The sequence below is a fragment of the Pan troglodytes genome, chromosome 9 (genome assembly GCF_028858775.2).
Source record: "Pan troglodytes isolate AG18354 chromosome 9, NHGRI_mPanTro3-v2.0_pri, whole genome shotgun sequence".
Taxonomy (NCBI): Eukaryota; Metazoa; Chordata; class Mammalia; order Primates; family Hominidae; genus Pan; species Pan troglodytes.
Window position 1 is genome coordinate 7,318,148 of NC_072407.2, and position 27,885 is coordinate 7,346,032.

The following is a 27,885-nucleotide window of genomic DNA, read 5'->3' on the forward strand; positions in this document are numbered from 1 at the left end:
CACATTGGGTTACAGGTTGTTATGGGTTGCATTGTGTCTCTCCCAAAAGATGTGGAAATCCTATAACCACCAGGACCTGTGAATGTGACCTTATTTGGAAATAGGGTCTTTGCAGATGATAAAGTCGTAAGATGAGGTCATTAGGGTGGACGTTAATCCAGTATAACTGATATCCTTGTAAAAAGGGAAAATTTCAGCTGGGCATGGTGGCTCACACCTGTAATCCCAGCTCTCTGGGAGGCTGAAGAGGGAGGATGGCTTGAGCCCCAGAGTTTCAGGTTGCAGTGAGCTATGATTGTGCCACTGCATGCCAGCCTGGGTGCAGAGTGAGACCCTGTCTCTAAAATAAATAAATGAATAAATAAATACACATATATAAATTAATTTAAAAAAATTTTGAGATGGAGTTTCACTCTTGTTGCCCAGGCTAGAATGCAATGGTGCCATCTTGGCTCACCGCAACCTCAGTGTCCCAGGTTCAAGAGATTCTCCTGCCTCAGCCTCCCGAATAGGTGGGATTACAGGCATGTGCCACCATGCCCAGCTAATTTTGTATTTTTAGTAGAGATGGGTTTCTCCATGTTGGCCAGGCTGGTCTCGAATTCCCGATCTCAGGTGATCCGCCCGCCTCCGCCTCCCAAAGTGCTGGGATTACAGGCGTGAGCCACCATGCCCAGCCAATTAATTAAAATGTTTAAGTGGAGGAAATTTGGACAGTGACAAGCAGGGAGGGTGCCATGTTAAGATAAAGGCAGAAACTGGGGCGATGCTTCACAAGCCAAAGGGCACCAAACATTGTCAGCAAATCACCAGAAGTCAGGGGACAGCCTGGGACAGATTCTCCCTCACAGCCCCAGAAGGAGCCCACCCTGCTGATGCCCTGACCTGAGACTTCCAGCCTCCAGAACTGTGAGACAATAAATCCTTGTTGAAGCCCCCAAGCCTGGCAGCCCCAGCAAACTGATAATGAGGATTTCACAAGAGCACGTAGGGTAAGGACATCACACAGAACCCTGCCTACTAAATATTCCGCAAGTGCAGACCCATCCTGAAGCTTCACTGGCCTGTTCTGGATGGCTGAGGGGCTGATGCCTTGGTCTGGCCCTGGGCCATGGGCAGCGGGTGAGTGAACAGCACCTTCCCCCGGGCAGCTGGACTTTCCTCGGCCACCAGTGGCCACCGTGCAGGGCTCTCCCTTGAGTCTCCTAAGGGCCAAGGCCAAGTTCTCCAAGAACGCTGCTCTTTCCATGCCAGAGGATGGACAGTCCCCCTCAGTGTCCATGGGCAGCAGGGTGTCGCTGGGCCCACTGCTTTGAGGTGACTAAAGCAGAGTGATTTCTTTGCTGGCACAGCCAGCAGCTCAGGCCCTACCCAAACCACTTTTAGGGAAAGAAATGTCACATGGCCTGCAAGCCAGGGTAGCGCAGGGTTAGAGACGAATACACTCAGGTGAGCTCCCAGCTCTGCTGCCAACTCCCGGGGGGGTCCCAAGACAAGCCTGTTGTGGGTTCAGCTGTGGTCCCCCCAAAATGATTATGCCCATGTTCTAACCCCTGGTACCTGCGACTGTGACTTGATTTTTATTCATTTATTTTATTTTATTTTTTTAAAGCAGGGTCTCGCTCTGTCACCCTGGCTGGAGTGCAGTGGTGCAATCACAGCTCACTGCTGCCTCAACCTCATAGGCTCAAGTGATCCTCCCACCTCAGCCTCCTGAGTAGCTGGGACCACAGATGTGCACCACCATACGTGGCTAATTTTTTATATTTTTTGTAGAGATGGGGTTTCATTATGTTGCCCAGGCTGGTCTTGAACTCCAGGGCTCAAGCGATCCTCCCGCCCTGGCCTCCCAAAGTGAGAGGATTACAGGCGTGAGCCACTGGACCTGGCTGGCTTTATTTGAAAAAGGCGTCCTTGCAGATATAATCAAGTTAAAATGAGGTCATCCTGGATTAGAATGGGTCCTAATCCAACGCCTGGTGTCTTTATGAGAGAGAGATTCAGAGATACAGAGATAGGTGTGAAGGGGGAAGCAATTGGAGTGATGTAACAAGCCAAGGATGGCCGGTGGCCACCAGAAGCCAGGAGAGAGGCAAGGAAGGACCTCCTGGAGAGCCTCTGAAGGAACCCACCCTGCGGACGCCTTGATTTGGAACTTCTGGCCTCTGGAGCTGTGAAAGAATCAATCCCTATTGTTTCTGTTTTTGTTTTTAATGTTTAATTGTTGTGGGTATATGGTAGGCATGTAAATTCCTATTTGTTTTTAAAAATTATTATTATTATTTTTGAGACAGAGTCTCGCTCCCTCACCCAGGCTGGAGTGCAGTGGTGCAATCTCAGCTCACTGCGACCTCTGCCTCCTGGGTATAAGTGATCCTCCTGCCTCAGCCTCCCGAGTAGCTGGGACTACAGACGTGCACCACCACACCCAGCCACGTAATAATTTTTATATTTGTAGTAGAGACGGGGTTTCACCATGTTGGCCAGGCTGGTCTCGAACTCCTCGCATCAGGTGATCTGCCTGCCTCAGCCTCCCAAAGTGCTGGGATTGGAGGCGTGAGCCACCGCGCCCGGCCTGCTTTTATTTTTAATGTTTAATTGTTGTGGGCGCTTGGGCTTGGTGGGTGTGTAAATCCCGATTGTTTCTGTTTTTAGTTTTAGTGTTTAATTGTGTGGGAATCTACATGGTAGATGTGTGAATTTGTATTGTTTCTGTTTTTAATGTTTAATTGTGTGGGTGCATGGTGGGTGTGTAAATCCCGATTGTTTGAACACCCCAGTTTGTTGTCATTTGTTACTGCAGCTCGGGGACGCTTGTGTGAAGTCCTTTTCCTCTCTGTGCCTCAGTTTCCACTCAGCCGTTTAAACAACCAGAATTTCAGTCTTCCAGCACAGACACCTGGGGCTGCAATAAGGTGAATGCAAACACCATGACGCAGGCTAAAACTGGGAGTGCAGGCAGGAAGGCCTGGGGCTGGCCCACACCCACTCCTGGAAGTTTTGGGGACTTTGCTGCTGCTCATGCAAAGGTCTAAATGCCCAGCTCTGTGCCAGGGCCCTGAGACACCGTCAGGCATTTCCAGGAGGATGTGCCCAAACACCAGCATGGTCCTGACAGGGCTGCCAGGCTCATTTGCCTCTTCTGAAAGCAAAAAGAAGAGACATGAAATGAATTTCTATTAACTGGGACCATGACTTCTGCGAAGGAATGAAAATGCTTTTAATTCATAACCAAGAAATCCTACTTACATTTGAAAAACTTGTCAACCCATTGCTGAACATCTGGGAGAACACGGGGCAGGGGTGGGCTTCCTTAGTGCCCAGCCTGGAACCCCCCAATTGCCCCGAGGACCTCCCTGGCTCAAGTAGCTCCAGTCTCTCCCGGCTTGATACCAGGAACATCATGGCGCACAGCTCGCGTCCCAGGTCAGCCTTCGTCTTCTGTCTATAATTACACCACCCTCTTGAACGTCCCTGGACCAGACGTGTATAACAGCACATGCCCATGAGCCGACATCAAGAGGACCATGCTCTGCATACCATCCTGTGGCATGCCCTCCCCTCTGTGGGACCCCTCATGTTGTGCAGGGACCCCCAGTCCTCTCTCACAGCTGTGCAGTGTGCTGCTGTGGGAACTCACAGCTGTTTACAGCCCTTTCTCTGTCGTGGACATCTGCTTGGGAGGCTGAGGCAGGAGGATCGCTTAAGCCCAGCGGTCAAGGCTGCAGTGAGTGGAGACACTCAACGCCAGCTGCTGTGAAAGCAGCCAGGAGGGAGGTTGCACCCTGAAAAGCCACAGTGTCAGAGCTGCCCAAGACCATGGGAACCCATCTCTTGCATCTGCGTGGCCTGGATGTGAGAACTGGAGTCAAAAGAGATCGTTTTGGAACTTTAAAATTTGACTCCCCCTCTGGATTTTGGACTTGCATGGGCCCTGTAACCCCTTTGTTTTGGCCAATCTCTCCCATTTGAAACAGCTGTATTTACCCAATACCTGTACCCCCATTGTATCTAGGAAGTAACGAGCTTGCTTTTGATTTTACAGCCTCATAGGCGGAAGGGACTTGCCTTGTCTCAGATGAGACTTTGGACTGTGGACTTTTGGGTTAATGCTGAAATGAGCTAAGACTTCGGGAGACTCCAGGGAAGGCATGATTGGTTTTGAAATGTGAGGACTTGAGATTTGGAGGTGTCAGGAGTGGAATGATATGGTTTGGCTGTGTCCCCACCCAAATCTCATCTTGAATTGTCCTCCTATAACTCCCACGTGTTGTGGGGGAGACCCGGTGGGAGATAATTTGAATCATGGGGGTGTTTTCCCCCATACTGTTCTCGTGGTAGTGAATAAGTCTCATGAGATCTGATGGTTTTATCAGGGGTTTCTGCTTTGGATCTTCCTTATTTTCTCTTGCTGCCACCATGTAAGAAGTGCCCCTTTCAGCCGCGACTGGAGCAGCTGGGACGAAGGGCACCAAGTCCCTAGGCTGCAAACAGCAGGGGGACCCTGGGACCAGCCCATAAAACCATTTTCTCCTAGGCCTCCAGGCCTGTGAAGACCTCTGACATGCCCTGGAGACATACCCCATTGTCTTGCGGATTAACATTCCGCTCTCGTTACTCATGCAAATTTCTGAAGCTGGCTTGAATTTCTCCTCAGAAAATGGGTTTTTCTTTTCTATCATATTGTCAGACTGCAAATTTTCCAAACTTTTACGCTCTGCTTCCCTTATAAAACTGAATGCCTTTAACAGTACCCAAGTCACCTCTCGAATGTTTTGCTGCTTAGAAATTTCTTCTGCCAGATACCCTAAGTCATCTCTGTCAAATTCAAAGTTCCACAAATCTCTAGGACAGGGGCAAAATGCTGCCGGTCTCTGCTAAAATATAACAAGAATCACCTTTGCTCCAGTTCCCAGCAAGTTCCTCATCTTCATCTGAGACCACCTCAGCCTGGACCTTATTGTCCATATTGCTCTTGGGCTTTTGGTCAAAGCCATTCAACAAGTCTCTAGGAGGTTCCAAACTTTCCCACATTTTCCTGTCTCCTTCTAAGCCCTCCAAACTGTTTCCGTCTCTGCCTGTTACCCAGTTCCAAAGTCACTTCCACATTTTTGGGTATCTTTTCAGCAATGCCCCACTCTACTGGTACCGATTTCTGTATTAGTCCATTTTCATGCTGCTGATAGAGACATACCCAAGACTGGGAAGAAAACGAGGTTTAATTGAACTCACAGTTCCACATGGCTGGGGAGGTCTCAGAATCATGGCGGGAAGCAAAAGGCTTTTTTTTTCTTTTTTTTTGAGATGGAGTTTCACTCTTGTTGCCCAGGCTGGAGTGCAGTGGCTCGATCTCCACTCACTGCAACCTCCCAAAAGGCACTTCTTACATGGCGGCGGCAAGAGAAAATGATGAGGTGTTAAAGCAGAAACCCCTGATAAACTGTCAGATCTTGTGAGACTTATTCCTACCACAAGAACAGTACGGGGGAAACTGCCTCCATGATTCAAATTATCTCCCACTGGGTCCCTCTTACAACATGTGGGAATTATGAGAGTACAATTCAAGATGAGATTTGGGTAGGGACACAGCCAAATCATATCAGATGTTGAGCATTTTTTCATGTTTGTTGGCTGCTTGTATGTCCTCTTTTGAGAAATGTTTGTTCATGTATTTCGCCCACTTTTTTTTTTTTTTGAGCTGGAGTCTTGCTCTGTCGCCAGGCTGGAGTGCAGTGGCGTGATCTCGGCTCACTGCAACCTCCGCCTCTGGGGTTCAAGCAATTCTCCCGCCTCAGCCTCCTGAGTAGCTGGGACTACAGGCACACACCACCATGCTTGGTTAATTTTACATTTTTAGTAGAGCTGGGGTTTCACCATGTTGGTCAGGATGGTCTCAACCTCTTGACCTCGTGATCCACCCACCTCAGCCTCTCAAAGTGCTAGGATTACAGGTGTGAACCACCACACCCGGCCTTTTGCCCACTTTTTAATGGGATTATTTGTGTGTTGCTTGTTGAATTGTTTAAGTTCCCTATGGAGTCTGGATATTAGACCTTGGTCGGACAGATAGTTTGCAAATACTTTTTCCCATGCTGTAGATTTTTTGTTTACTCTGCTGCTAGTTTCTTTTTCTGTGCAAAAGCTCTTTAGTCTAATTAGGTCCCACTTGTCAATTTTTGTTTTTGTTGCAATTGCCTTTGAGGACTTAGTCATAAATTCCTTCCCAAGACTAATGTCCAAAATGATGTTTCGTAGGTTTTCTTCTATCATTCTTATAGTTTGAGGTCTTACATTTAACTCTTTAATCCATCTTGAGTTAATTTTTGTATATAGTGAAAGACAAGGGTCCAATTTCATTCTTCTGCATATGGCTAGCCAGCTATCCCAGTACCGTTTATTGACTAGGGAATACTTTTCTCATTGCTTATTTTTGTTGACTTTGTCAAAGATCAGATGGCTCTAGGTGTGTGGCTTTATTTCTGTTTGTTGGTCTATGTGTCTATTTTTGTACCAGTACCGTGCTGTTTTGATTACTGTAGCCATATAGTATAGTTTGAAGTCAGGTAATGTGATGCCTCTGGCTTTGTTCTTTTTGCTTAGGATTACTTTGGCAATTTGGGCTCCTTTTTGGTTACATATGAATTTTAGAAGTTTTTCTAGTTCTGTGAAAAATGATGTTGGTAATTTATTTTTTATTTTTTAATTTTTTTTATTTTTTTGAGACAGGGTCTCACTCTGTCACCTAGGCTTGAGTACAGTGGCATGATCACAGCTCACTGCAGCCTTGATCTCCCAGGCTCCAGTGATCCTCCCACCTCAGCCTCTTGAGTAGCTGGGATTACAGGTGCATGCCACCATACTGCGCTAATTTTTGTCTTTTTGGGAGAGATGGGGGTTTTTGCCATATTACCCAGGCTGGTCTCAAACTCCTAGGCTCAAGCAATCCATAGGCCTTGGCCTCCCAAAGTGCTGGGATTACAGTGTGAGTCATCACGCCCAACCAATGTTAGCAATTTGAGAGGAATAGTGTTGAATCTATAAATTGCTTTGGGCAGTATGGTCATTTTAATGATATTGAGGCTAGGGGCAGTGGCTCATGCCCGTAATCCCAGCACTTTGGGAGGCTGAGGCGGGTGGATCACCTGAGGTTGGGAGTTCAAGACCAGGCTGACAAACATGGAGAAACCCTGTCTCTACTAAAAATACAAAAATTAGCCGGGTGTGGTGGTGCGTGCCTGTAATCCCAGCTACTCAGGAAGCTGAGGCAGGAGAATCACTTGAGCCTGGGAAGCGGAGGTTGCAGTAAGCAGAGATTGCACCATTGCACTCCAGCCTGGGCAACAAGAGTGAAACTCTGTCTCAAAACAAAACAAAACAAAATATATTGATTCTTCCTATCCATGAGCATGGAATGTTTTTCCATTTGTTTGTGTCATCCATGATTTCTTTCAGCAGTGTTTTGTAATTCTTCTTATAGAGATCTTTGACCTCATTGGTTAGATGTATTAGTAGGTTTTCTTTCTTTTCTTTTCTTTTTTTTTTTTTTTTTTTTTCTGTGTGGCTATTTTAAATGGGACTGTTGGGACTGTGTTATTTCTTTCCTCCTTTCTTTCTTTTTCGAGATGGAATCTTGCTCTGTCACCCAGGCTGGAGTGCAGTGGCTCAATCTCGGCTCACTGCAATCTCCACCTCTCGGGTTCAAGTGATTCTCCTGCCTTAGCCTCCTGAGCAGCTGGAGGCACCCACCATCACGCCCAGCTGATTTTTGTTCAAGCGATTCTCCTGCCTCAGCCTCCTAAGTAGCTGGGATTACAGGCACCCGCCACCACGCCTGGGTAATTTTTGTATTTTTAGTAGAGACGGGGTTTCACCATGTTGGCCAGGCTGGTCTCAAACTCCTGAGCTCAGGTGATCTGCCCACCTCGGCCTCCCAAAGTGCTGGGATTACAGGTGTGAGCCACCATGCCCAGCCATGAGTCTTTAAGCCCGTAGGCATACACCATCATGATCAAAACAAAAACCCTGTCCAAACCAAACACAAGGATGGCTGGCAGTACAGTCCCCAGGTCAGGCCTCTGCAGGAGCAGGAGTTCGAGACCAGCCTGACCAACATAGAGAAACCCCGTCTCTACTAAAAATACAAAATTACCCAGACGTGGTGGCGGGTGCCTGTAATCCCAGCTACTGGGGAGGCGGAGGCAGGAGAATTGCTTGAACCCGGGAGGCGGAGCTTGCAGTGAGCCAAGATCATGCCACTGCACTCCAGCCTGGGCAACAAGAGCAAAACTCTATAAAGAAATTACCTATGCCGGGAGGGGTGGCTTTGCTTGTACTCCCAGCACTTTGGGAGGCTAAGGTGGACAGATCACTTGAGGCCAAGAGTTCAAGATCAGCTTGGCCAACATGGTGAAACTCCATCTCTATTAAAATATAAAAATCAGCTGGTGCTCACCTGTAACCCCAGCTACTCGGGAGGCTGAGGCACAAAAATCGCTTGAACTGGGGAGGCAGAGGTTGCAGTGAGCCGAGACTGCACCACTGCACTCCAGCCTGGGTGAGAGAGTGAGACAAAGAAAGAAAGAAAGAAAAGAAAGAGAGGGAGAGAGGGAGAGAGGGAGAGAGGGAGAGAGGGAGAGAGGGAGAGAGGGAGAGAGGGAGAGAGGGAGAGAGGGAGAGAGGAAGACCTGAGACTGGGTAGTTTATAAAGGAAAGAGGTTTAATTGACTCACAGTTCCACGTGGCTGGGGAGGCCTCAGGAAACTTACAATCATGGTGGAAGTGGAAGCAGGCACCTTCCTCACAAAGCACAGGAGAGAAAGCAGAGAGTGAAGGCGGAAGAGCCCCTTATAAAACCATCGGATCTCGTGAGAACTCACTCACTATCAGGAGAACAGCCTGAGGAAACTACCCCCATGATCCAATCACCTCGCTCCCTCCACACTTGGAGATTACAGGTCCCTCCCTCAACATGTGGGGATTGCAATTTGAGATGAGATTTGGATGGGGACACAGAGTCAAACCATATCAAACGTAAACCATTAAATAAAAATAGAATTTGTTCAGTTCTTTTTTTTTTTCTTTTGAGACGGCGTCTCACTCTATCTTCCAGGCTGGAGAGCAGGGGTGCGATCATGGCTTATCGCAACCTCAACCTCCCTGAGCTCAAGCCATCCTCCCAGGTCAGCCTCCCAAGTACCTGAAACTACAGACACATGCCACCATGCCCAGCTAATTTTTTCTGTATTTTGTAGAGACGGCATTTTGCCATGTTGTCCAGGCTGGTCATGAACTCCTGGAGTCCAGTGATCAGCCTGCAATGGCCTCCCAAAGCGCTGGGATTACAGGCCTGAGCCACCGCACCCAGCCAGAATCTATTCAGTTCTTCAGTGAAGGAGAATAAAAGTTGGAGAGGGAAATGAGAATACAGGAGGAAGGAAGAAAGCAAAAGTCAGGGAAGAAGCAAAAAATGAAAACATACAAACAAAAACCCCAAAGAGAAAATACATTATCAAAAGCACAAAATAAGATGTTAAAAATAAGTCTAAATATAATAGTAATCCAACACATATTAATAGGTTAAACTCATTTATTAATTATCAGGTCGAATCAGAAAGAAAAATGTAGTAATGTGGCATTTTTAAGAGCTACACCTAAAAAGGAAATAATACAGGAGGGTGGAAAATGAAAGTTTAGAAAACTAGACCCCAGATATATTATGCTAATGATAGCAGGAGTGGGTTATCAAAACAAGGTAACAGAATCCGACCTGGCGTGGTGGGTCATGCCTGTAATCTCAGCACTTTGGGAGGCCGAGGCTGGTGGATCATGAGGTCAGGAGTTCAAGACCAGCCTGGCCAACATGGTGAAACCCCGTCTCTACTAAAAATACAAAAATTAGCTGGGCATGGTGGCGCGTGCCTGTAATCCCAGCTACTCGGGAGGCTGAGGCATGAGAACCGCTTGAATCTGGGAGGTGGAGGGTGCAGGGAGCTGAGATTGTGCCACTGCACTCTAGCCTGGGCAACAGAGTGACTCTGTCTCAAAAAAAAAAAAAAAAAGAAAAAGAAAAAATATGGTGGCACCTGTCATCACAGCCAGCAACAAGCACCATAAGTTCTCCAGCCAGCCTGTTATGCTGGTTTCTGTCTTGCTCCCAATTAGAGATACAACAGGACACAGAGGAAGAGTGTCAAACACACATCTGGAATCAAACGCTCCTGGCGCATGAAATCCATCACAGTCCGGCATCTGCAGTAAGCCCTGCAGCTGAGATACCAACACAGTTGGAGGCATGGAGGATTTTCTTCTGATGAGCTGGAAGCTCTCACTGCGCCCTCTTCAATATAATCAGTGCAGCCTGGGCTTTCAATTTCAGATGAGTTGATTTCCCCTGAACCTTGACAGCCTCTATGGCATATTCATTTGATGAATCCTGCCCCAGGAGCTCCAAAGAGTGACATCTGGAGCTCTCCAAATAGTGACACTGGCTACAGTGAATCTTGTTGAACATTTGAAATGCTGGTCAGGTGCTCTCCCTTCCACCTCCTGCAAAGTTGCAAACGGAGGCCAGGTGATGACTGTTGTAAAGTGCCCCCTGAACACCTGTGTAGGCACCTTTTTGGGCATCAGCTCAATTATTCCCTCAGGTTTATGCTCACCCTGGACACACTGGGGTCTGGACTCTGTTTTTTTTTCCTCTGGGATAGTTGCTTTCTCTTCCTTGTTGATTTAAAATAGTTCTTAGCAAGAGGCTGGGAGCCATGGCTCACACCTGTAATCCCAGCACTTTGGGAGGCCAAGGCAGGAGGACCGCTTGAGGCCAGGAGTTTATAAGCCTGGGCAACATAGTCAGACTCCTGTCTCTAAAAAAAATGAGCTAGACATGGTGGTGTGTGTCTGTAGTCCCAGCTATTCTGGAGGCTGAGGCAGGAGGATTGCTTGAGCCTGGGAGGTTGAGGTTGCAGTGAGCTTTGATCAGACTATAGCACTCCAGCCCGGGTGGCAGAGTGAGACCTTGTCTCAAAAATAAATTTAAAAATAAACAGTTCTTAGTAAGATAGAGGGAGAATTCTGGAGGGGATTCCATTCTTGCCCCTGTGTGTGTGAAGGTGCTGGGGTGCAGGTGGAGGGCCTGCCCTGTGGTGAGCTGGAGCTGGTGGGAGGCAGACCCCTGGGTAGGCTGTCTCTGGGCAGGGCACCTGGCTGAGCACGTTTGCTTCGTGTGGGCCTGGGGTGCAGGAGGCAAGATAGGGGTCCCGGGCGGGGTGTCTGGAACAGCCTGCCCCGCCATCAAGATGCAGAAGGCTGTCACCTCCAGGGCTCACACTCTGAGCTCATGTTTGCCCCATGGTGTGTGGCCTCCACAGAGGGGCACTGGAGCCAGGCAGGGCCCCCCGCCCCATCCTCCAGGTGGTTCGGGGGGGTCTGGGGAGTCCTGGCTGTCTGAGGCGGACATGAGGCTCCTCAGAGGAGCTGGGGGGCAGGACCCCCTGCCTCTCCCTCCACCCCAGCCACAGCCCCTCCTCTCCTGGGGCCTTGGGGGTCGAGGTGGGGAGGTGCAGAGGGAGGTGGTGACCCGAGGCCCCTCGTGTCCCCCTCTCCTGGGTGCTGCCTGGCTGCCCTCCCTTTCATCACCCTTGTCTTCTGGTTGCTGTGAGGGGTGGGCTGCAGTCTCCCTCTGCTGTCACTTGAGGCCTGTGGTCAGGTGCCCCCACCCCTCCTTCAGGGGCACCCTGAGCAGGCCCACTCACTGGCCTTGGTGTCTGAGTACCAGGGGTGGTGGCCACAGTGGAACCGAAGCAAGGGGCAGCGGGCCAGGTGGTCCAGCCGGGGGGGGTCCCCTTCAGTAACTGGCAGCATTGGCTTCAGGGGCTGTGCCAATGCCCCCCAGCAGCCTCTGAGGTGCCTGGAGTGCCTGTGGGCAGTGTCACTCTGTGTCCCCCACTGGCTCATTGGATGATGGGACCCCAGCCTCCCAGCATTTGCTCCACAGGGCGGGCAGGCTGCCCATGGCTCCCTGTGAACTCTGCACCCTCCTCCCTCCCGGGCCCCTCCACCCAGCCCCACACAGCTCCACGCTGGCCTTGAGTCTTCCTGGGAAGCCCTCCTCTTGTTTCCAGAAGTCCCGCAAGAAGAGAACACATATGTGTCTGTTTATTTCAAGGTGTGGAACACAGACACATCCCCAGATGGGGGAGGAGGGGAGACAAGGACATGGGTACAAAAACTGGAAACAAAACCATCCGCTACAGCTCAGACGGCACCGCCACAATGTAGTTTAAGGCTCTGTACATATATATATGTGTAGAGGCTCACACACACACACGCACACGCAGAGCGGCACTGACACGGGGACTGAGGCCAGACGTGAAGGCTGACTGCAGCTCGCAGCCCACCTAAAATATTGCAATTATGTTTATTAAAAAAGTGTAAAATGGGAAGACTGTGCATCGGTCTGAGTAAAGTGGCGAACTAGAGCCTCCTCGGCCTGGGTGCGGGGCCAGCTAAGCCACACCCCTGTGCCCCCCACACCCCTGCACACACCTGCACCCACAACCACCTCCACCTGCGTGTGCCCCCACCAGAGCGAGCGTCCAGGTGTGGGGGTGGGGTGGTTCCAGGACCTGCCTCTGTGGGGCTCCCATCCAAACAGCACATCGTGGAATAAAAAACCAAAATGCCTTCCCCAGAGCGGCCCTAACCTGTCCCTGGCACCCACCAGTGGCCCCACCAGGGTGGTCCCGGCAATGTGGACAGGGTCTCCGGAAGGCAGGCCTATGCATCCGTGTGTGGGGGGACACCTGGGCCACTCGGGGCTCCCTGGCTGCTCCTCCAAACCTGCCCACTCACTGCTGCTGGGGTGTGACTGTCCAGGGCCCCCGCAGGCCCTCCCACCCTAAATCCATCCATCCCGCATGCCAAGTGGAGGCTGGACAGGGGGTGACACGGCAAGATGGCCAGGAGTGCGTCGCACAGCAGAAGCTGCATTTGGCTTTAGCATTAAGGCCGGTGCTGGGCGGAAGGCCCTGCAGAGAGGCCAGTGCCCCCGAGAGGGGCCCAGCACACCTGGGCCCACAGCGCCCTTGTGGCCCCGGGTCCCTCCTGCACCTGGACTCCCCGTCACAGTGGCTGTGCTTGCCGGGCCTCTCTGCCTCCATGGAGCAGGCTTAAAGTGCTGGGTGCCTGGGAGGGAGGGCTCGGGGCTGGCCAGGAGCTCTGCCCCCAGGGCTCCTATTTGAGGATGTGGTTAATGAACAGCTGACACGCCAGGAACACGCAGAGCAGGAACCAGGATCGGGGGCTCTGCAGGAGGCCTGGGGTCGGTGCCTGTGCTGCCCGTGCTGTGGAGCTCAGCATGGCCGAGAGGTGCCTGCAAGGACAGGCGACAGATCGTGGGGGCTGTGCCAATGCCAGCAAGTCCCCCTCCCACAAGCCAGGACGGTGCCCTGGGTGCTTGACCAGGTGCTGGACACAGGGCCGAGGTGGAGACGGGATGGCCCTCCAGGGGCAACAGAGCGGGTGCGGGTGGAAAGCTTGTTAGTGGGAGGGCCCCACAGCACCATGGCTATACTGGGATTCCCTGGGCACATTCAGGGCAGAGGAGGGTCAGGGATTGGGGAGTCAGCCTTTTACATCCTCCCTCCCACCCCTGTGGTTATGGCTGAGTCATGCCTCTGCCACCTTCATATGTTGGAGTCCTAACCCCTTGCACCTTAGATAAGACTGTATTTGGAGATGGGGTCCTTAAAGAGGTATTTATTTAAATGGAGACCATTAGGGTGGGCCCTGGTCCCATGGGACAGGTGTCCTTATATGAAGAAGAGATGAAGACACAGACACAGCGAGAAGCTGGCGTCTGCCAGGCAGGAGAGAGGTCTCAGGATAAACCAGCCCTGTGGCACCGAGATCTTGGACTCCAGCCTCCGGGACCGCGAGGGAGTAGACGCTGCTGTCCGAGCCCCTTGCTGGCAGTACTCTGCTGTGGAGGCCCTGGCCCTGAGCTGGAGTACTTTGCCGTGGAGGACCTGGCCTCTGAGGCGGTATCCAGTTTGCTGCAGAAGCTTCTGGCTGAGTCCTGGCCACCTGCCTGACAGCTGACCTGCTTCTGGGGAGCCAGGCCTCCCTGCTTCTCTGCCCACACAGCCTCACCAGGGAGCACCTTCTGGAAATGCTTACACAGGGACAATGACAGTTCCCCAAGGCTCTTGAGCCTCACAGAGCCCGGGCCTGTGCCCTGGCTGCATTTCACCCTGGGGTACTGCTATCAAGCCCACTTTACAGAGTGAGCACCCTGGGGTACTGCTATCAAGCCCACTTTACAGAGTGAGCACCCTGGGGTACTGCTATCAAGCCCACTTTACAGAGTGAGCACCCTGGGGTACTGCTATCAAGCCCACTTTACAGAGTGAGCACCCTGGGGTACTGCTATCAAGCCCACTTTACAGAGGGGAGGCTGAGGTGTGACAGCCAAGGTCCCACAGCCAGTGAGACCCTCAGCCTGGCTCAGAGTCAGGAGCTTTGGACCCGAGAGGGACCCTGTGCTCTGCTCCTCATTGGTGGGATCTGCTGACAGGAAGGGGCCATGTGGCCCGGTGGCCTGCACCCGCCAGCTCTCGGCCACTCCCATTTGCTCCTTCCCCAGCCATTCCTGAGAAGCCACTGTGCGCAGGTACGGGGCCACCACAGTGAGCCCAGGCTGCCACCTCGCTCTGCACACCTCAAGGTCTCTCCTGGGGCTACCCCAGGCCATGCTGGGCTGGCATCTTCCTCTAGGCTTCAGGACATCTCCAGCTCAGTATCTGCCAGGCATGGCCAACTTGGCTGGTTGATCATCCCGCACCACCTGCCGCTCGCACACCCTCTCTCCTGCCCTCGGCGGTTGTCTTCCTTTCATCACCCTGCAGGTCTTGTGGGTTCCAGCTCCGATGACAACCCCGGCCGCGGCCTCCTGGCCTCCCCACCTCCCGCCCTAGCTCTACCAGGTCTCTCGCACTCTCTGACCCGGAGTCCGGATGGACACCCTGAGTGTGGCCCACCTGTGCAGCTCCTGCTGGGCCTCTTGGATGGAGAGGATGGCCTCGTGCAGGACCTGCAGCCGCCGCGCCTCCTTCCTGCACCGAGGGCATGGGCTCTCACCGCCTGGGACGGCCCCGAGGGAGACACAGGAGGGGAGGGGAGAAGTGAGGATGAGCTGGAGGTCCGGTGGGGCTGGCACGTGGGTCACAGGGTCATATCCAGCTCGGGCCTCCGCCCCACCTCATGGGAAACCTGCAGGGCCAAGCTGAAGACACGGAGATGAGGGAGGGGCGCTGAGGATGTTTCTGGAGGGAACCCCCAGGCTGGACCAGCCACTAACAGGCCTGGGAGGCAGAAGTGGCCAAGGCAAGGCCCATCCATTACAGAGGCAGGGACAAAGTTGGGGAGACACAGCTCCTGGTGACAGGAAAGGAGCAGAGGGCTGGGGCAGGATGCCACTGGACCTGCCCCTCCCGCCGCTGGGGAGCCCCTGGCCTGGGCCCACTCCCTTTCTTCCCCACCCCCACCATTCCCCCCGTCGGCCCTTGGGCTGCCTCCCAGACTCTGAGAGGGCAGAGCCTGCTGGGGGGCCCCTGAGGGCAGCAGAGGAGCTTTTGCTGGGAGGTTACCCTACATCTGGGCAGGTGCTTCTCTGGCCTCCCCTCCAGCCAGGTCAGCATCTGAGGCACCCCACCAGACACAGGCCTTGGGGCTGGGCCCAAGGGGGCTCACCAGGGACAAAGTCACCATCCTGCTCCTCGTCTGAGAGCTCTGGGCAGGACTCAGGCGTGGATCCGCTGCTCTCCGTGGCCTGGCTGTGGCCGGAGGGCTGGTCGCTGGCCTTGCGAAGCCGCTGGTCTGGGCCAGACCTCTGCAGAGAAATGGAGCTGCTGCAGCTGAAAGCCACCCACGCCCCCTGCCCAGGCCCCAGGGACATGGTGGCATGCTCATGCCAGGACAGTGCTAGAGGTGGCAGCCAGCAGGGAGGGCAGCTGCTGGGCTGTGGAGCTGGCTGGAGGGGTCTGTCTCAGCCCCGGCATGGCCTGGAGTAGCCATGGTCCCTTTGAGCCTGTTTCCTCGTGGGTGAGACAGAGCTACTGACCCCTCACAGTGAGCAAGGGCCTGCAAGGTGGTGCAGACACGCCTGCCCTGTGCTCACCATGGCGTTGCATCCAATAAATGCAGAGATGATGGCGTGGGGGGCCGAGGGTGGTTCTGACCCCTGAGCCATGAGGACAGATGAAAGCCGAGGCCACTGTGGGAGCTGGCAGGTTCATAGGAACCCCAGATGGCTAGGGTTCCCCATGTCAAGGGGCATCTCCAGGGGGGAACCCCCACACTCAGCCGGCTGCTCACAACCCCAGGAGTGCAGGCAGGGCTCATCCATTCAGCCCTTACTTGAGCTCACAAGGAACCCAGGACAGGAACTGATGCTCAGGGGTGGGGAAAAAGCAGAACCTGGCTGTGGGACCACCATGTAACAACAGGCGTTTGGGGCCAGAGAGGTGCCAGGGACGCTCTGCATTGGGTGTGGTCAGCGACGGGGCAGGTGGGGTCAGAGCCAGGACAGGTGGGGTCAGAGGTGGGGCAGGTGGGTTTGGCCACAAGGTACTCCATGGGATGGTTTTTGAGGCATGGCAGGGCCCAGGCTGACTGAGCTCAGCAGGGGCTGCAGGGTGGGAGGCTGCAGAGGGCATTGGGGGTGGACATCTGCTGGAGATTGGTGGGGAGAGGCTGAGGAGTGGGACTGCGAGGGTCTGGGGCCAAGGGAAGGCAGGAGCTAGCAGTCTGGCCTGAGCCCGGGGGGATGGAAACTGTGCTGCAGACATAGGGGGTGCATCTGTCTGCCTTCCTGAGGCTTCTTCCCTAGTCCCTTGGCAGGCAGAGCATGGGACATGCAGCCAAGGAGATACCGCGGCCCCCAGCTTGCTGGAGAAGTTAGGGCCATCAGGCAAGCAAGGCCTCTCATCTGAGTCTGGCCCAGACGGCATCAGCTGGGGAACACGCCCCCATCCTGTCCGCTGCGGGTGAGCACCGGCCGCGCTCTGCACCCTCTGCACGCAGTAGGTGCACGGCTGGGGTGATGAAGCTCAGCACACCTGGAACGGGGGCGTGTGGGTTTGGCGCCACCTGGTGGCCGCCTGAGGCATGGCACCAAGACACACCCAAGGCAGCTTCCTCAGGTTACTCCCTGGAGCCTCCTGCTGTCCCGCTTCCCCTTTCCAGACACAAGATCTGTGCAAGTGCTGGCTCCTCCTCCTCCTACCTGGGAAGGGCCCCGGGCTGCCCTGACGTTCTGTTTCCTGATCAGTGGAATGGGATAATGTGGCTGCTAACTTGGCAGAGGGAGACTTTGGGGGCAGTCGACAGAGACAGTAGACACAGGGTCCCACACGCCAAGGTGCCCCTAGAACTGAGCATCCTGCAAATCCCGGTTTCCTGAGTCCCATGCTCGGCAGAGAAGGAAAGGGGACGAGGGGGCTGGGGGATGAGCGCGTGAGGGCCTGAGCTTGTGTCCCAGGTCCACTGGGAGAAAAGGGCTAAGACTTAACGGAGCGAGGGGAAGGGAGGAGTGAGGTGAGGAGCGAGGGGAAGGGAGGAGTGAGGTGAGGAGCGAGGGGAAGGGAGGAGTGAGGTGAGGAGCGAGGGGTGGTGGTGGCCACACGTGCAGCTAAGACCAGCCCTGGGTGGGGCCTGTGGGGTGCTGACCTCGTGCCTGGGCCCTGGGCTGCCCAGGAAGGTGGTCTGGCGGGCCACGGCCTCCTGCTGCAAGGTCCGCAGGATCCCGTCTTGCTCAAACTGGGCGATGTCCTTCAGGGGGTCCCAGGGGCTGTGGCTGGAGGGTCCAGAGGGCGTTCATCAGCACAGGCAGTGGCCCTCAGGTGAGGGGGCTGTCCTGGCCCAGTCTTCCGCCCCCCAACAGTGGCCAGAGACCTCCAGGAGAATGACCACTGCCCACACCCCATGGGCAGGGCCTGCAGTAAGGACTGATGGTGGGGGGTGTCACTATCTGACCCTCCCCCACCGACTCCTCCAGGGGACAGGCTGAAGGTGAGAGGGAAGCCAGGAGCCCCTGGGCCCTTCTCAGCCCGTCTGCTAGGCCCAGCCCCACCCTGCGGCCCCCAGGGCTTTGCCGGCACTCACTCCTCGTATCGGTAGTGCCACTCCTGGGTGATGGGGTCCAGGTGGAACAGCTGCGGCTTCCAGGGCATGAGGCTCTCCTGCCGCTCACGGGCCCGCCGCCGCTGTGCCTCCTCCAGTGCAAACTTCTCCTGTGTGGCCCTGTGCTGGTCACCCTTGCTGATGGCCCTGGTGACGTGCTGCCAGAGCCTGCGGGCCAGTGACCCATCCTGAGCCGGCGGCCCGGGCAGCCCGACCCCTAGGCAGCTAGGAATCAGGGCCCCTTGGCACCGGAAGGAAGGCACAGAGCAACCTCCGCGTGATTGCCTACAGTGACAGGGAGCTCACTACTTTGAAGGGAGCTTTTCTTTTGTCCGTGAGATGGGTTTTTCCAACACTGAGCTCCCATCTCCCGCCTGCAGGGACCTCCCTGTGCACCTGTTGGTCACTCGCCGGCAGTGATGCAGTGAGAGGTCACGGCAGCCGGCTCCTCTCCAGGCCACACCCCCTCCCTCCATCTGTCCTTTCCAGGACACGTGATCTGCCACCAGGGGTGCACCAGGCCTGCCCTCCCTGCCAGGGACATCCTGGGGCCATGCTCACAGCACTGCAGCCCTGCTGACCTGCCTGCTTGGCCATGTCAGGCTGTGGTCAGCAGGGTCCCTGGGCGCTGACAGGCCTCACCTCTCGGACTCCAGCTCCATCTGCTCCTCCAGCGGCACCGTGTGCTGCCTCAGCCTCTGTCTGCGGACCTCCCCGCTCGGGGTCCAGAAAAGCGCACTGCTTCCGCTCCCTTCCTCCTTGATAAACACGTCCCTGTCCTGCCCCAGATGGCCAGCGGGGTCAGAGGCTGGCCTGGCGATGACCGCCCGGCCGTGCCTGCCCTGAGGGACGGCCCCTTACCCAGTGGCCACTGAGGCTTGCCAGGACTTCCTCTCCCGACGTGATCTTTCCCGAGATCTGGTTGATGCTGGTGCTACCCCCGAAGAAGGGCTGCGGGGCCACACCCAGAACAGAGCCCAGTGAGCGGGGGCTGGGGCCTCCAGAATCACATCCTCATGGGGGCACGGAACAGTTATTCTCTTGGGGTGCCTGGGAGCCCAGGAGGGATGGACCCAACCCTCGCCAACGAGGCCTTCGGGACCCCCACGCCTCCACTCAAGGATGTAGTGTCCCTGCCACAGAGACAGGGCCTAGGCTGGCTCTGCTGTGTGGCTGCAGGCAGCAGCCTCCCTTCTCTGGGCCCTGTCTGTGTTCTGGGATGTCAACAGCTGCTCCCCTCATGTGCACTGCCTTGGGGAACCTTCCTTGGGGCCTGGGGAGAGTGTGAGGGGGATCCCCAAGGCTTCGTTCCTCCCCTGGCCTCGTCTCCCCCAGGCTGCAGCCAGCGCTACCTTGAGTTTGAATTCCAGCTGGGCCTGGAAGTTGTTCTTCGCACACTCGATGGTGACCTTCCCACCCAGCTCCAGGGTCATCGTGCCATACAGGATTCCTGAAATGCAGCCAGTGTCAGGGGCCAGGCGGCCCCAGCCCTGCTGAGCCCCAGGCCCTGCTGAGTACCGACCCAGCAGCACCGATCCCTGAGTGCCGACCCAGCAGCACCGATCCCTGGGAGGCCTGTGTCAGTCCCTGGGAGGGTGAGAAGGACAGGAGGCGCTGGGAGCAGAACCCCACAGGGAGAGGCTGGTGGGGGTGCGGAGCCTGGGAGGCGCGGAGCCTGGGAGGCACGCCTGGTCCCTCAGGGGCCGTCTCCCCCACTATGGGGGCTCTGTCCTCGCCAGGGCCTTTGCTCATGTCAGGTGTCGCCTCCTGTTCCAGCCTCCTGGGAGGCCACCAGCCCTGTGAGACATGCATCGTGCTTCACTTGACTCTGCAGTTCCCGCTCTGGCATCGGGCTCCTGAGGGCAGGCATCTTCTCGCTCACTGCTGCGTCCCAGGATGGCACCCAGAACACAGCGGGCACCAGCACCCGTGATGGCATCCCGTATGTTTAAAAAAATTAATACATCTTTTTCTGTTTTGTTTTTTTTCAATTAATGAAGGAAAGAACAACGCTTCCATGTCTGGCATACGGAGGAGGTAATCTAATTAAAGAAGCACCACCACCTCCACCATCAAAACCCAAACACTTGCACTCTAAAAACCACTTAGAAATGTGTGGCAGAATATGTCTCTTAAAAATGAAGAAAAGAAACAACAAGCTACTTGTTGCAACAAAGCCTTGAAACACCCCCAAATCCCTCCAGAGGGGGCTGTGTGAGTGCACCCTGGCCCATGAGCACGATGGAAAGCTATGCAGCCTAGAAAGACAAAGCGGCATCCCTGTGCAGCTCTGAGGGGGGAGGTCTCCAGGCTCCACGGAGAGGAAGAAGGCCCAGGAGGCGGAGGTTGTGGTGAGCCACGATCACACCACTGCACTCTAGCCTGGGCAACAGAGTGAGACTCTGTCTCAAAAAAAAAAAAAAAAAAAAAAAGAAAAGAAAGAAAAGCAAAGCAGGTCTGACCTCCAGATTGTGATCACTAAATATTATTTCCTAGTGAAAGGAACCTGGAGCTCCCGGGAGAAATGGTCGATTTGAGGTCTAGTGTAGGAAACGTCCTAGGTGCACACATGGTCAGGGCAGAAGGAAGAATGCCAGCAGAGGTACTGGGGTGTGCAGGGGGCCCCTGAGCCAACTATGGCCCCCATTGGCCAAAGATGGGGCAATTTCAATATCAATAAAGTTAATAACTGAAAGGTTCTGAAATCACCAAATACGTTCCTATCAAATAATACGTGGCAATAACGACCTTCGCCAGTCACCTTTGGGAGACAGCAGGGGGAAAAAAATCATTATTTTGAAAATATAAAAAACCTGGGATTTATCCTAAAACACACCAATCCTGTTGGGTAACCACATAGTAGACAAGGGGAAGTTTCTCTTTTGAGAAGCCTTCCGGTGATTAAGTGAAAGAGGATGGAACGTCACCATCTAGCAATGCCTGATACATGAATGGATCCAGGAATTGAGAATCAATGTCCACTAATGTCACAAAGAACAACAGGCCCTGTGCACCCTGCTGTGGAAAGACACAAAACCCCCATTAAGCGTCGTGTTGAAAAAAACTGTGCTGAACGTGATCAGGCATCTCGAGATCAAATCAATTCGTGGTTTATAGGAAATCCCCAGGGCAGAGGAATGCAGCCAGGAAAATCCATGCTGGAGGGGACTAGGAGGAAATGACTAATACGCTGCAAGGGAAAAACAGGAGGGAGGGACATCAAGGAGATGTAAACATAGGGCATCCATGCACGGAGCATGGCCTGATGCAGAGACCCAGCCAAATGGCCAGCTGTCACGTGTGTGGGGGATCAAGACACAGGCACGTGGCAGCTGGGGATATGAACCAGATTGTAGACTCGATGACAACAAAGAGTTTGTTTGTTTGTTTTTCATCTGATGATAGTATTGTGGCTATGGTTAAGAAGGGAAATCCCGGCCTGGCGTGGGGGCTCACGCCTGTAATCCCAGCACTTTGGGAGGCCGAGGTAGGCTGATCACCCGAGGTCACGAGTTTGTGACCAGCCTGGCCAACATGGTGAAACCCTATCTCTACTAAAAATACAAAAATTAGCTAGGTGTGGTGGCGCACTCATGTAATGCTAGCTACTCGGGAGGCTGAGGCAGGAGAATCGTTTGAACTCAGGAGGCGGAGGTTGCAGTGAGCTGAGACTGCACCATTGCACTCTAGCCTGGGCAACACAGCAAGACTCTGTCAAAAACAAACAAACAAAAAAAGACAGACAGAAAGAAAGAAAGAAAGAAGGGAAATCCTTAACTTTAGTGATATAAAATAAAATAAAATACACAAATGACATGACATGATATTTCGGATTTACTTCCAATTAATTCAGGGGAGAGCATGAAGGTGGGTGCCTTGCTGTGCTGTGGGTATATGGGGTGTACTGTACTTTGATATATGTTTGAACTTTGCCATAATAAAAAGTTGAAAAAATATATGAAGCATGGATGAGTCAATGAGCATGCAAGAACAGATGGGAATTCCCCCACAAGAAAAAATAAAGGGGAGAAGACGGGAGGAGGAGAGGAAAGAGGGAGCAGATGGGAGGAGGAGAAGAGGAAAGAGGGGGAAGGTGGGAGGAGGAGAAGAGGAAAGAGGGGGAAGACGGGAGGGGGAGGAGAGGAAAGAGGGAAGATGGGAGAAGGAGAGGAAAGAAGGGGAAGATGGGAGGGGGAGGAGAGGAAGGAGGGGGAATACTGGAGACGGAGAGGAAAGAGGAGGAAGATGGGAGGAGGAGAAGAGGAAAGAGGGGGAAGGTGGGAGGAGGAGAAGAGGAAAGGGGGAAGATGGGAGGAGGAGAAGAGGAAAGAGGGGGAAGACGGGAGGAGGAGGAGAGGAAAGAGGGGGAAGACGGGAGGAGGAGAAGAGGAAAGAGGGGGAAGATGGGAGGAGGAGAAGAGGAAAGAGGGGGAAGATGGGAGGAGGAGGAGAGGAAAGAGGGGGAAGACGGGAGGAGGAGAGGAAAGAGGGGGAAGATGGGAGGAGGAGAGGAAAGAGGGGAAGACGGGAGGAGTAGGAGAGGAAAGAGGGGAAGACGGGAGAAGGAGAGGAAAGAAGGGGAAGATGGGAGGAGGAGAGGAAAGGGGGGAAGACGGGAGGAGGAGGAGAGGAAAGAGGGGGAAGACGGGAGAAGGAGAGGAAAGAGGGGGAAGATGGGAGGAGGAGGAGAGGAAAGAGGGGGAAGATGGGAGGAGGAGAGGAAAGACGGGGAAGACGGGAGAAGGAGAGGAAAGAGGGGGATGACGGGAGGAGGAAGAGAGGAAAGAGGGGGAAGATGGGAGAAGGAGAGGAAAGAGGGGGAAGACAGGAGGAGGAATAGAGGAAAGAGGGGGAAGACGGGAGGAGGAGGAGAGGAAAGAGGGGGAAGACGGGAGGAGGAGGAGAGGAAAGAGGGGGAAGACAGGAGGAGGAAGAGAGGAAAGAGGGGGAAGATGGGAGAAGGAGAGGAAAGAGGGGAAGGTGGGAGGAGGAGGAGAGGAAAGAGGGGGAAGATGGGAGGAGGAGGAGAGGAAAGGGGGAAGACAGGAGGAGGAGGAGAGGAAAGAGGGGGAAGACGGGAGAAGGAGAGGAAAGAGGGGGATGACGGGAGAAGGAGAGGAAAGAGGGGGATGACGGGAGGAGGAGGAGAGGAAAGAGGGGGAAGACAGGAGGAGGAGGAGAGGAAAGAGGGGGAAGACAGGAGGAGGAGGAGAGGAAAGAGGGGGAAGACGGGAGAAGGAGAGGAAAGAGGGGGAAGACAGGAGGAAGAGGAGAGGAAAGAGGGGGAAGACGGGAGGAGGAGAGGAAAGAGGGGGAAGACGGGAGAAGGAGAGGAAAGAGGGGGATGACGGGAGAAGGAGAGGAAAGAGGGGGATGACGGGAGGAGGAGGAGAGGAAAGAGGGGGAAGACGGGAGAAGGAGAGGACAGAGGGGGATGACGGGAGGAGGAGGAGAGGAAAGAGGGGGAAGACGGGAGAAGGAGAGGAAAGAGGGGGAAGACGGGGGGAGGAGAGGAAATAGGGGGATGACGGGAGGAGGAGGAGAGGAAAGAGGGGGAAGACAGGAGGAGGAGGAGAGGAAAGAGGGGGAAGACGGGAGAAGGAGAGGAAAGAGGGGGAAGACGGGAGGAGGAGGAGAGGAAAGAGGGGGAAGACGGGAGAAGGAGAGGAAAGAGGGGGAAGACGGGAGGAGGAGGAGAGGAAAGAGGGGGAAGACGGGAGGAGGAGGAGAGGAAAGAGGGGGAAGACGGGAGAAGGAGAGGAAAGAGGGGGAAGACGGGAGGAGGAGAGGAAAGAGGGGGATGACGGGAGGAGGAGGAGAGGAAAGAGGGGGAAGACAGGAGGAGGAGGAGAGGAAAGAGGGGGAAGACGGGAGAAGGAGAGGAAAGAGGGGGAAGACGGGAGGAGGAGGAGAGGAAAGAGGGGGAAGACGGGAGGAGGAGAGGAAAGAGGGGGAAGACGGGAGAAGGAGAGGAAAGAGGGGGATGACGGGAGGAGGAGGAGAGGAAAGAGGGGGAAGACAGGAGGAGGAGGAGAGGAAAGAGGGGGAAGACGGGAGAAGGAGAGGAAAGAGGGGGAAGACGGGAGGAGGAGAGGAAAGAGGGGGAAGACGGGAGAAGGAGAGGAAAGAGGGGGATGACGGGAGGAGGAGGAGAGGAAAGAGGGGGAAGACAGGAGGAGGAGGAGAGGAAAGAGGGGGAAGACGGGAGAAGGACAGGAAAGAGGGGGAAGACGGGAGGAGGAGGAGAGGAAAGAGGGGGAAGACGGGAGAAGGAGAGGAAAGAGGGGGAAGACGGGAGGAGGAGGAGAGGAAAGAGGGGGAAGATGGGAGGAGGAGGAGAGGAAAGAGTGGGAAGATGGGAGGGGGAGAGGAAAGAGGGGGAAGACGGGAGGAGGAGGAGAGGAAAGAGGGGGAAGACGGGAGGAGGAGGAGAGGAAAGAGGGGGAAGACGGGAGGAGGAGAGGAAAGAGGGGGAAGACGGGAGAAGGAGAGGAAAGAGGGGGAAGACGGGAGAAGGAGAGGAAAGAGGGGGATGACGGGAGGAGGAGGAGAGGAAAGAGGGGGAAGACGGGAGAAGGAGAGGAAAGAGGGGAAGACAGGAGGAGGAGGAGAGGAAAGAGGGGGAAGACGGGAGAAGGAGAGGAAAGAGGGGGAAGACGGGAGGAGGAGGAGAGGAAAGAGGGGGAAGACGGGAGAAGGAGAGGAAAGAGGGGGAAGACGGGAGGAGGAGGAGAGGAAAGAGGGGGAAGACGGGAGGAGGAGGAGAGGAAAGAGTGGGAAGATGGGAGGGGGAGAGGAAAGAGGGGGAAGACGGGAGGAGGAGGAGAGGAAAGAGGGGGAAGACGGGAGGAGGAGGAGAGGAAAGAGGGGGAAGACGGGAGGAGGAGAGGAAAGAGGGGGAAGACGGGAGAAGGAGAGGAAAGAGGGGGAAGACGGGAGAAGGAGAGGAAAGAGGGGGAAGACGGGAGAAGGAGAGGAAAGAGGGGGACGACGGGAGAAGGAGAGGAAAGAGGGGGAAGACGGGAGGAGGAGAGGAAAGAGGGGGAAGACGGGAGGAGGAGAGGAAAGACGGGGAAGACGGGAGGAGGAGGAGAGGAAAGAGGGGGAAGACGGGAGGAGGAGGAGAGGAAAGAGGGGGAAGACGGGAGAAGGAGAGGAAAGAGGGGGAAGACGGGAGGAGGAGGAGAGGAAAGAGGGGGAAGACGGGAGAAGGAGAGGAAAGAGGGGGAAGACGGGAGGAGGAGGAGAGGAAAGAGGGGGAAGACAGGAGGAGGAGGAGAGGAAAGAGGGGGAAGACGGGAGAAGGAGAGGAAAGAGGGGGAAGACGGGAGGAGGAGGAGAGGAAAGAGGGGGAAGATGGGAGAAGGAGAGGAAAGAGGGGGAAGACGGGAGGAGGAGGAGAGGAAAGAGGGGGAAGACGGGAGGAGGAGGAGAGGAAAGAGTGGGAAGATGGGAGGGGGAGAGGAAAGAGGGGGAAGACGGGAGGAGGAGGAGAGGAAAGAGGGGAAGACGGGAGGAGGAGGAGAGGAAAGAGTGGGAAGATGGGAGGGGGAGAGGAAAGAGAGGGAAGACGGGAGGAGGAGGAGAGGAAAGAGGGGGAAGACGGGAGGAGGAGAGGAAAGAGGGGGAAGACGGGAGGAGGAGAGGAAAGACGGGGAAGACGGGAGGAGGAGGAGAGGAAAGAGGGGGAAGACAGGAGGAGGAGGAGAGGAAAGAGGGGGAAGACGGGAGGAGGAGAGGAAAGAGGGGGAAGACGGGAGGAGGAGGAGAGGAAAGAGGGGGAAGACGGGAGGAGGAGGAGAGGAAAGAGGGGGAAGACGGGAGGAGGAGGAGAGGAAAGAGTGGGAAGATGGGAGGGGGAGAGGAAAGAGGGGGAAGACGGGAGGAGGAGGAGAGGAAAGAGGGGGAAGACGGGAGGAGGAGGAGAGGAAAGAGTGGGAAGATGGGAGGGGGAGAGGAAAGAGGGGGAAGACGGGAGGAGGAGGAGAGGAAAGAGGGGGAAGACGGGAGGAGGAGGAGAGGAAAGAGGGGGAAGACGGGAGGAGGAGAGGAAAGAGGGGGAAGACGGGAGAAGGAGAGGAAAGAGGGGGAAGACGGGAGAAGGAGAGGAAAGAGGGGGAAGACGGGAGGAGGAGGAGAGGAAAGAGGGGGAAGACGGGAGGAGGAGGAGAGGAAAGAGGGGGAAGACGGGAGGAGGAGAGGAAAGAGGGGGAAGACGGGAGAAGGAGAGGAAAGAGGGGGAAGACGGGAGAAGGAGAGGAAAGAGGGGGAAGACGGGAGAAGGAGAGGAAAGAGGGGGAAGATGGGAGGAGGAGAGCAAAGAGGGGGAAGACGGGAGAAGGAGAGGAAAGAGGGGGACGACGGGAGAAGGAGAGGAAAGAGGGGGAAGACGGGAGGAGGAGAGGAAAGAGGGGGAAGACGGGAGGAGGAGAGGAAAGACGGGGAAGACGGGAGGAGGAGGAGAGGAAAGAGGGGGAAGACGGGAGGAGGAGGAGAGGAAAGAGGGGGAAGACGGGAGAAGGAGAGGAAAGAGGGGGAAGACGGGAGGAGGAGGAGAGGAAAGAGGGGGAAGACGGGAGAAGGAGAGGAAAGAGGGGGAAGACGGGAGGAGGAGGAGAGGAAAGAGGGGGAAGACAGGAGGAGGAGGAGAGGAAAGAGTGGGAAGATGGGAGGGGGAGAGGAAAGAGGGGGAAGACGGGAGGAGGAGGAGAGGAAAGAGGGGGAAGACAGGAGGAGGAGGAGAGGAAAGAGTGGGAAGATGGGAGGGGGAGAGGAAAGAGGGGGAAGACGGGAGGAGGAGGAGAGGAAAGAGGGGGAAGACGGGAGGAGGAGGAGAGGAAAGAGTGGGAAGATGGGAGGGGGAGAGGAAAGAGGGGGAAGACGGGAGGAGGAGGAGAGGAAAGAGGGGGAAGACGGGAGAAGGAGAGGAAAGAGGGGGAAGATGGGAGGAGGAGAGGAAAGAGGGGGAAGACGGGAGAAGGAGAGGAAAGAGGGGGACGACGGGAGAAGGAGAGGAAAGAGGGGGAAGACGGGAGGAGGAGAGGAAAGAGGGGGAAGACGGGAGGAGGAGAGGAAAGACGGGGAAGACGGGAGGAGGAGGAGAGGAAAGAGGGGGAAGACGGGAGGAGGAGGAGAGGAAAGAGGGGGAAGACGGGAGAAGGAGAGGAAAGAGGGGGAAGACGGGAGGAGGAGGAGAGGAAAGAGGGGGAAGACGGGAGAAGGAGAGGAAAGAGGGGTAAGACGGGAGGAGGAGGAGAGGAAAGAGGGGGAAGACAGGAGGAGGAGGAGAGGAAAGAGTGGGAAGATGGGAGGGGGAGAGGAAAGAGGGGGAAGACGGGAGGAGGAGGAGAGGAAAGAGGGGGAAGACGGGAGGAGGAGGAGAGGAAAGAGTGGGAAGATGGGAGGGGGAGAGGAAAGAGGGGGAAGACGGGAGGAGGAGGAGAGGAAAGAGGGGGAAGACGGGAGGAGGAGAAGAGGAAAGAGGGGGAAGACGGGAGGAGGAGAGGAAAGAGGGGGAAGACGGGAGAAGGAGAGGAAAGAGGGGGAAGACGGGAGAAGGAGAGGAAAGAGGGGGAAGACGGGAGGAGGAGGAGAGGAAAGAGGGGGAAGACGGGAGAAGGAGAGGAAAGAGGGGGAAGACGGGAGGAGGAGGAGAGGAAAGAGGGGGAAGATGGGAGGAGGAGGAGAGGAAAGAGTGGGAAGATGGGA

At 55.1% G+C, this 27,885-nt stretch overlaps 1 protein-coding gene across 2 annotated transcripts in view; it reads right to left on the reverse strand.

Moving 5' to 3' along the window:
- Positions 1–12,135: 12,135 nt before the first annotated feature.
- The window catches only part of OSBPL5 (oxysterol binding protein like 5), an 89,839-nt gene continuing 74,089 nt past the window's right edge, over positions 12,136–27,885 (reverse strand). For both annotated transcript variants that reach the window (XM_024346911.3, XM_024346912.3), the window contains exons 15-22: positions 19,530–19,627; positions 19,039–19,128; positions 18,820–18,956; positions 18,160–18,345; positions 17,725–17,851; positions 15,748–15,886; positions 15,036–15,138; positions 12,136–13,369 (exon numbers count right to left, since the gene is read on the reverse strand). In XM_024346911.3, the coding sequence (XP_024202679.1) occupies positions 13,231–13,369; positions 15,036–15,138; positions 15,748–15,886; positions 17,725–17,851; positions 18,160–18,345; positions 18,820–18,956; positions 19,039–19,128; positions 19,530–19,627 (1,019 nt within the window). In that variant the 3' untranslated portion in view covers positions 12,136–13,230. The remainder of the gene's footprint in view (positions 13,370–15,035; positions 15,139–15,747; positions 15,887–17,724; positions 17,852–18,159; positions 18,346–18,819; positions 18,957–19,038; positions 19,129–19,529; positions 19,628–27,885) is intronic.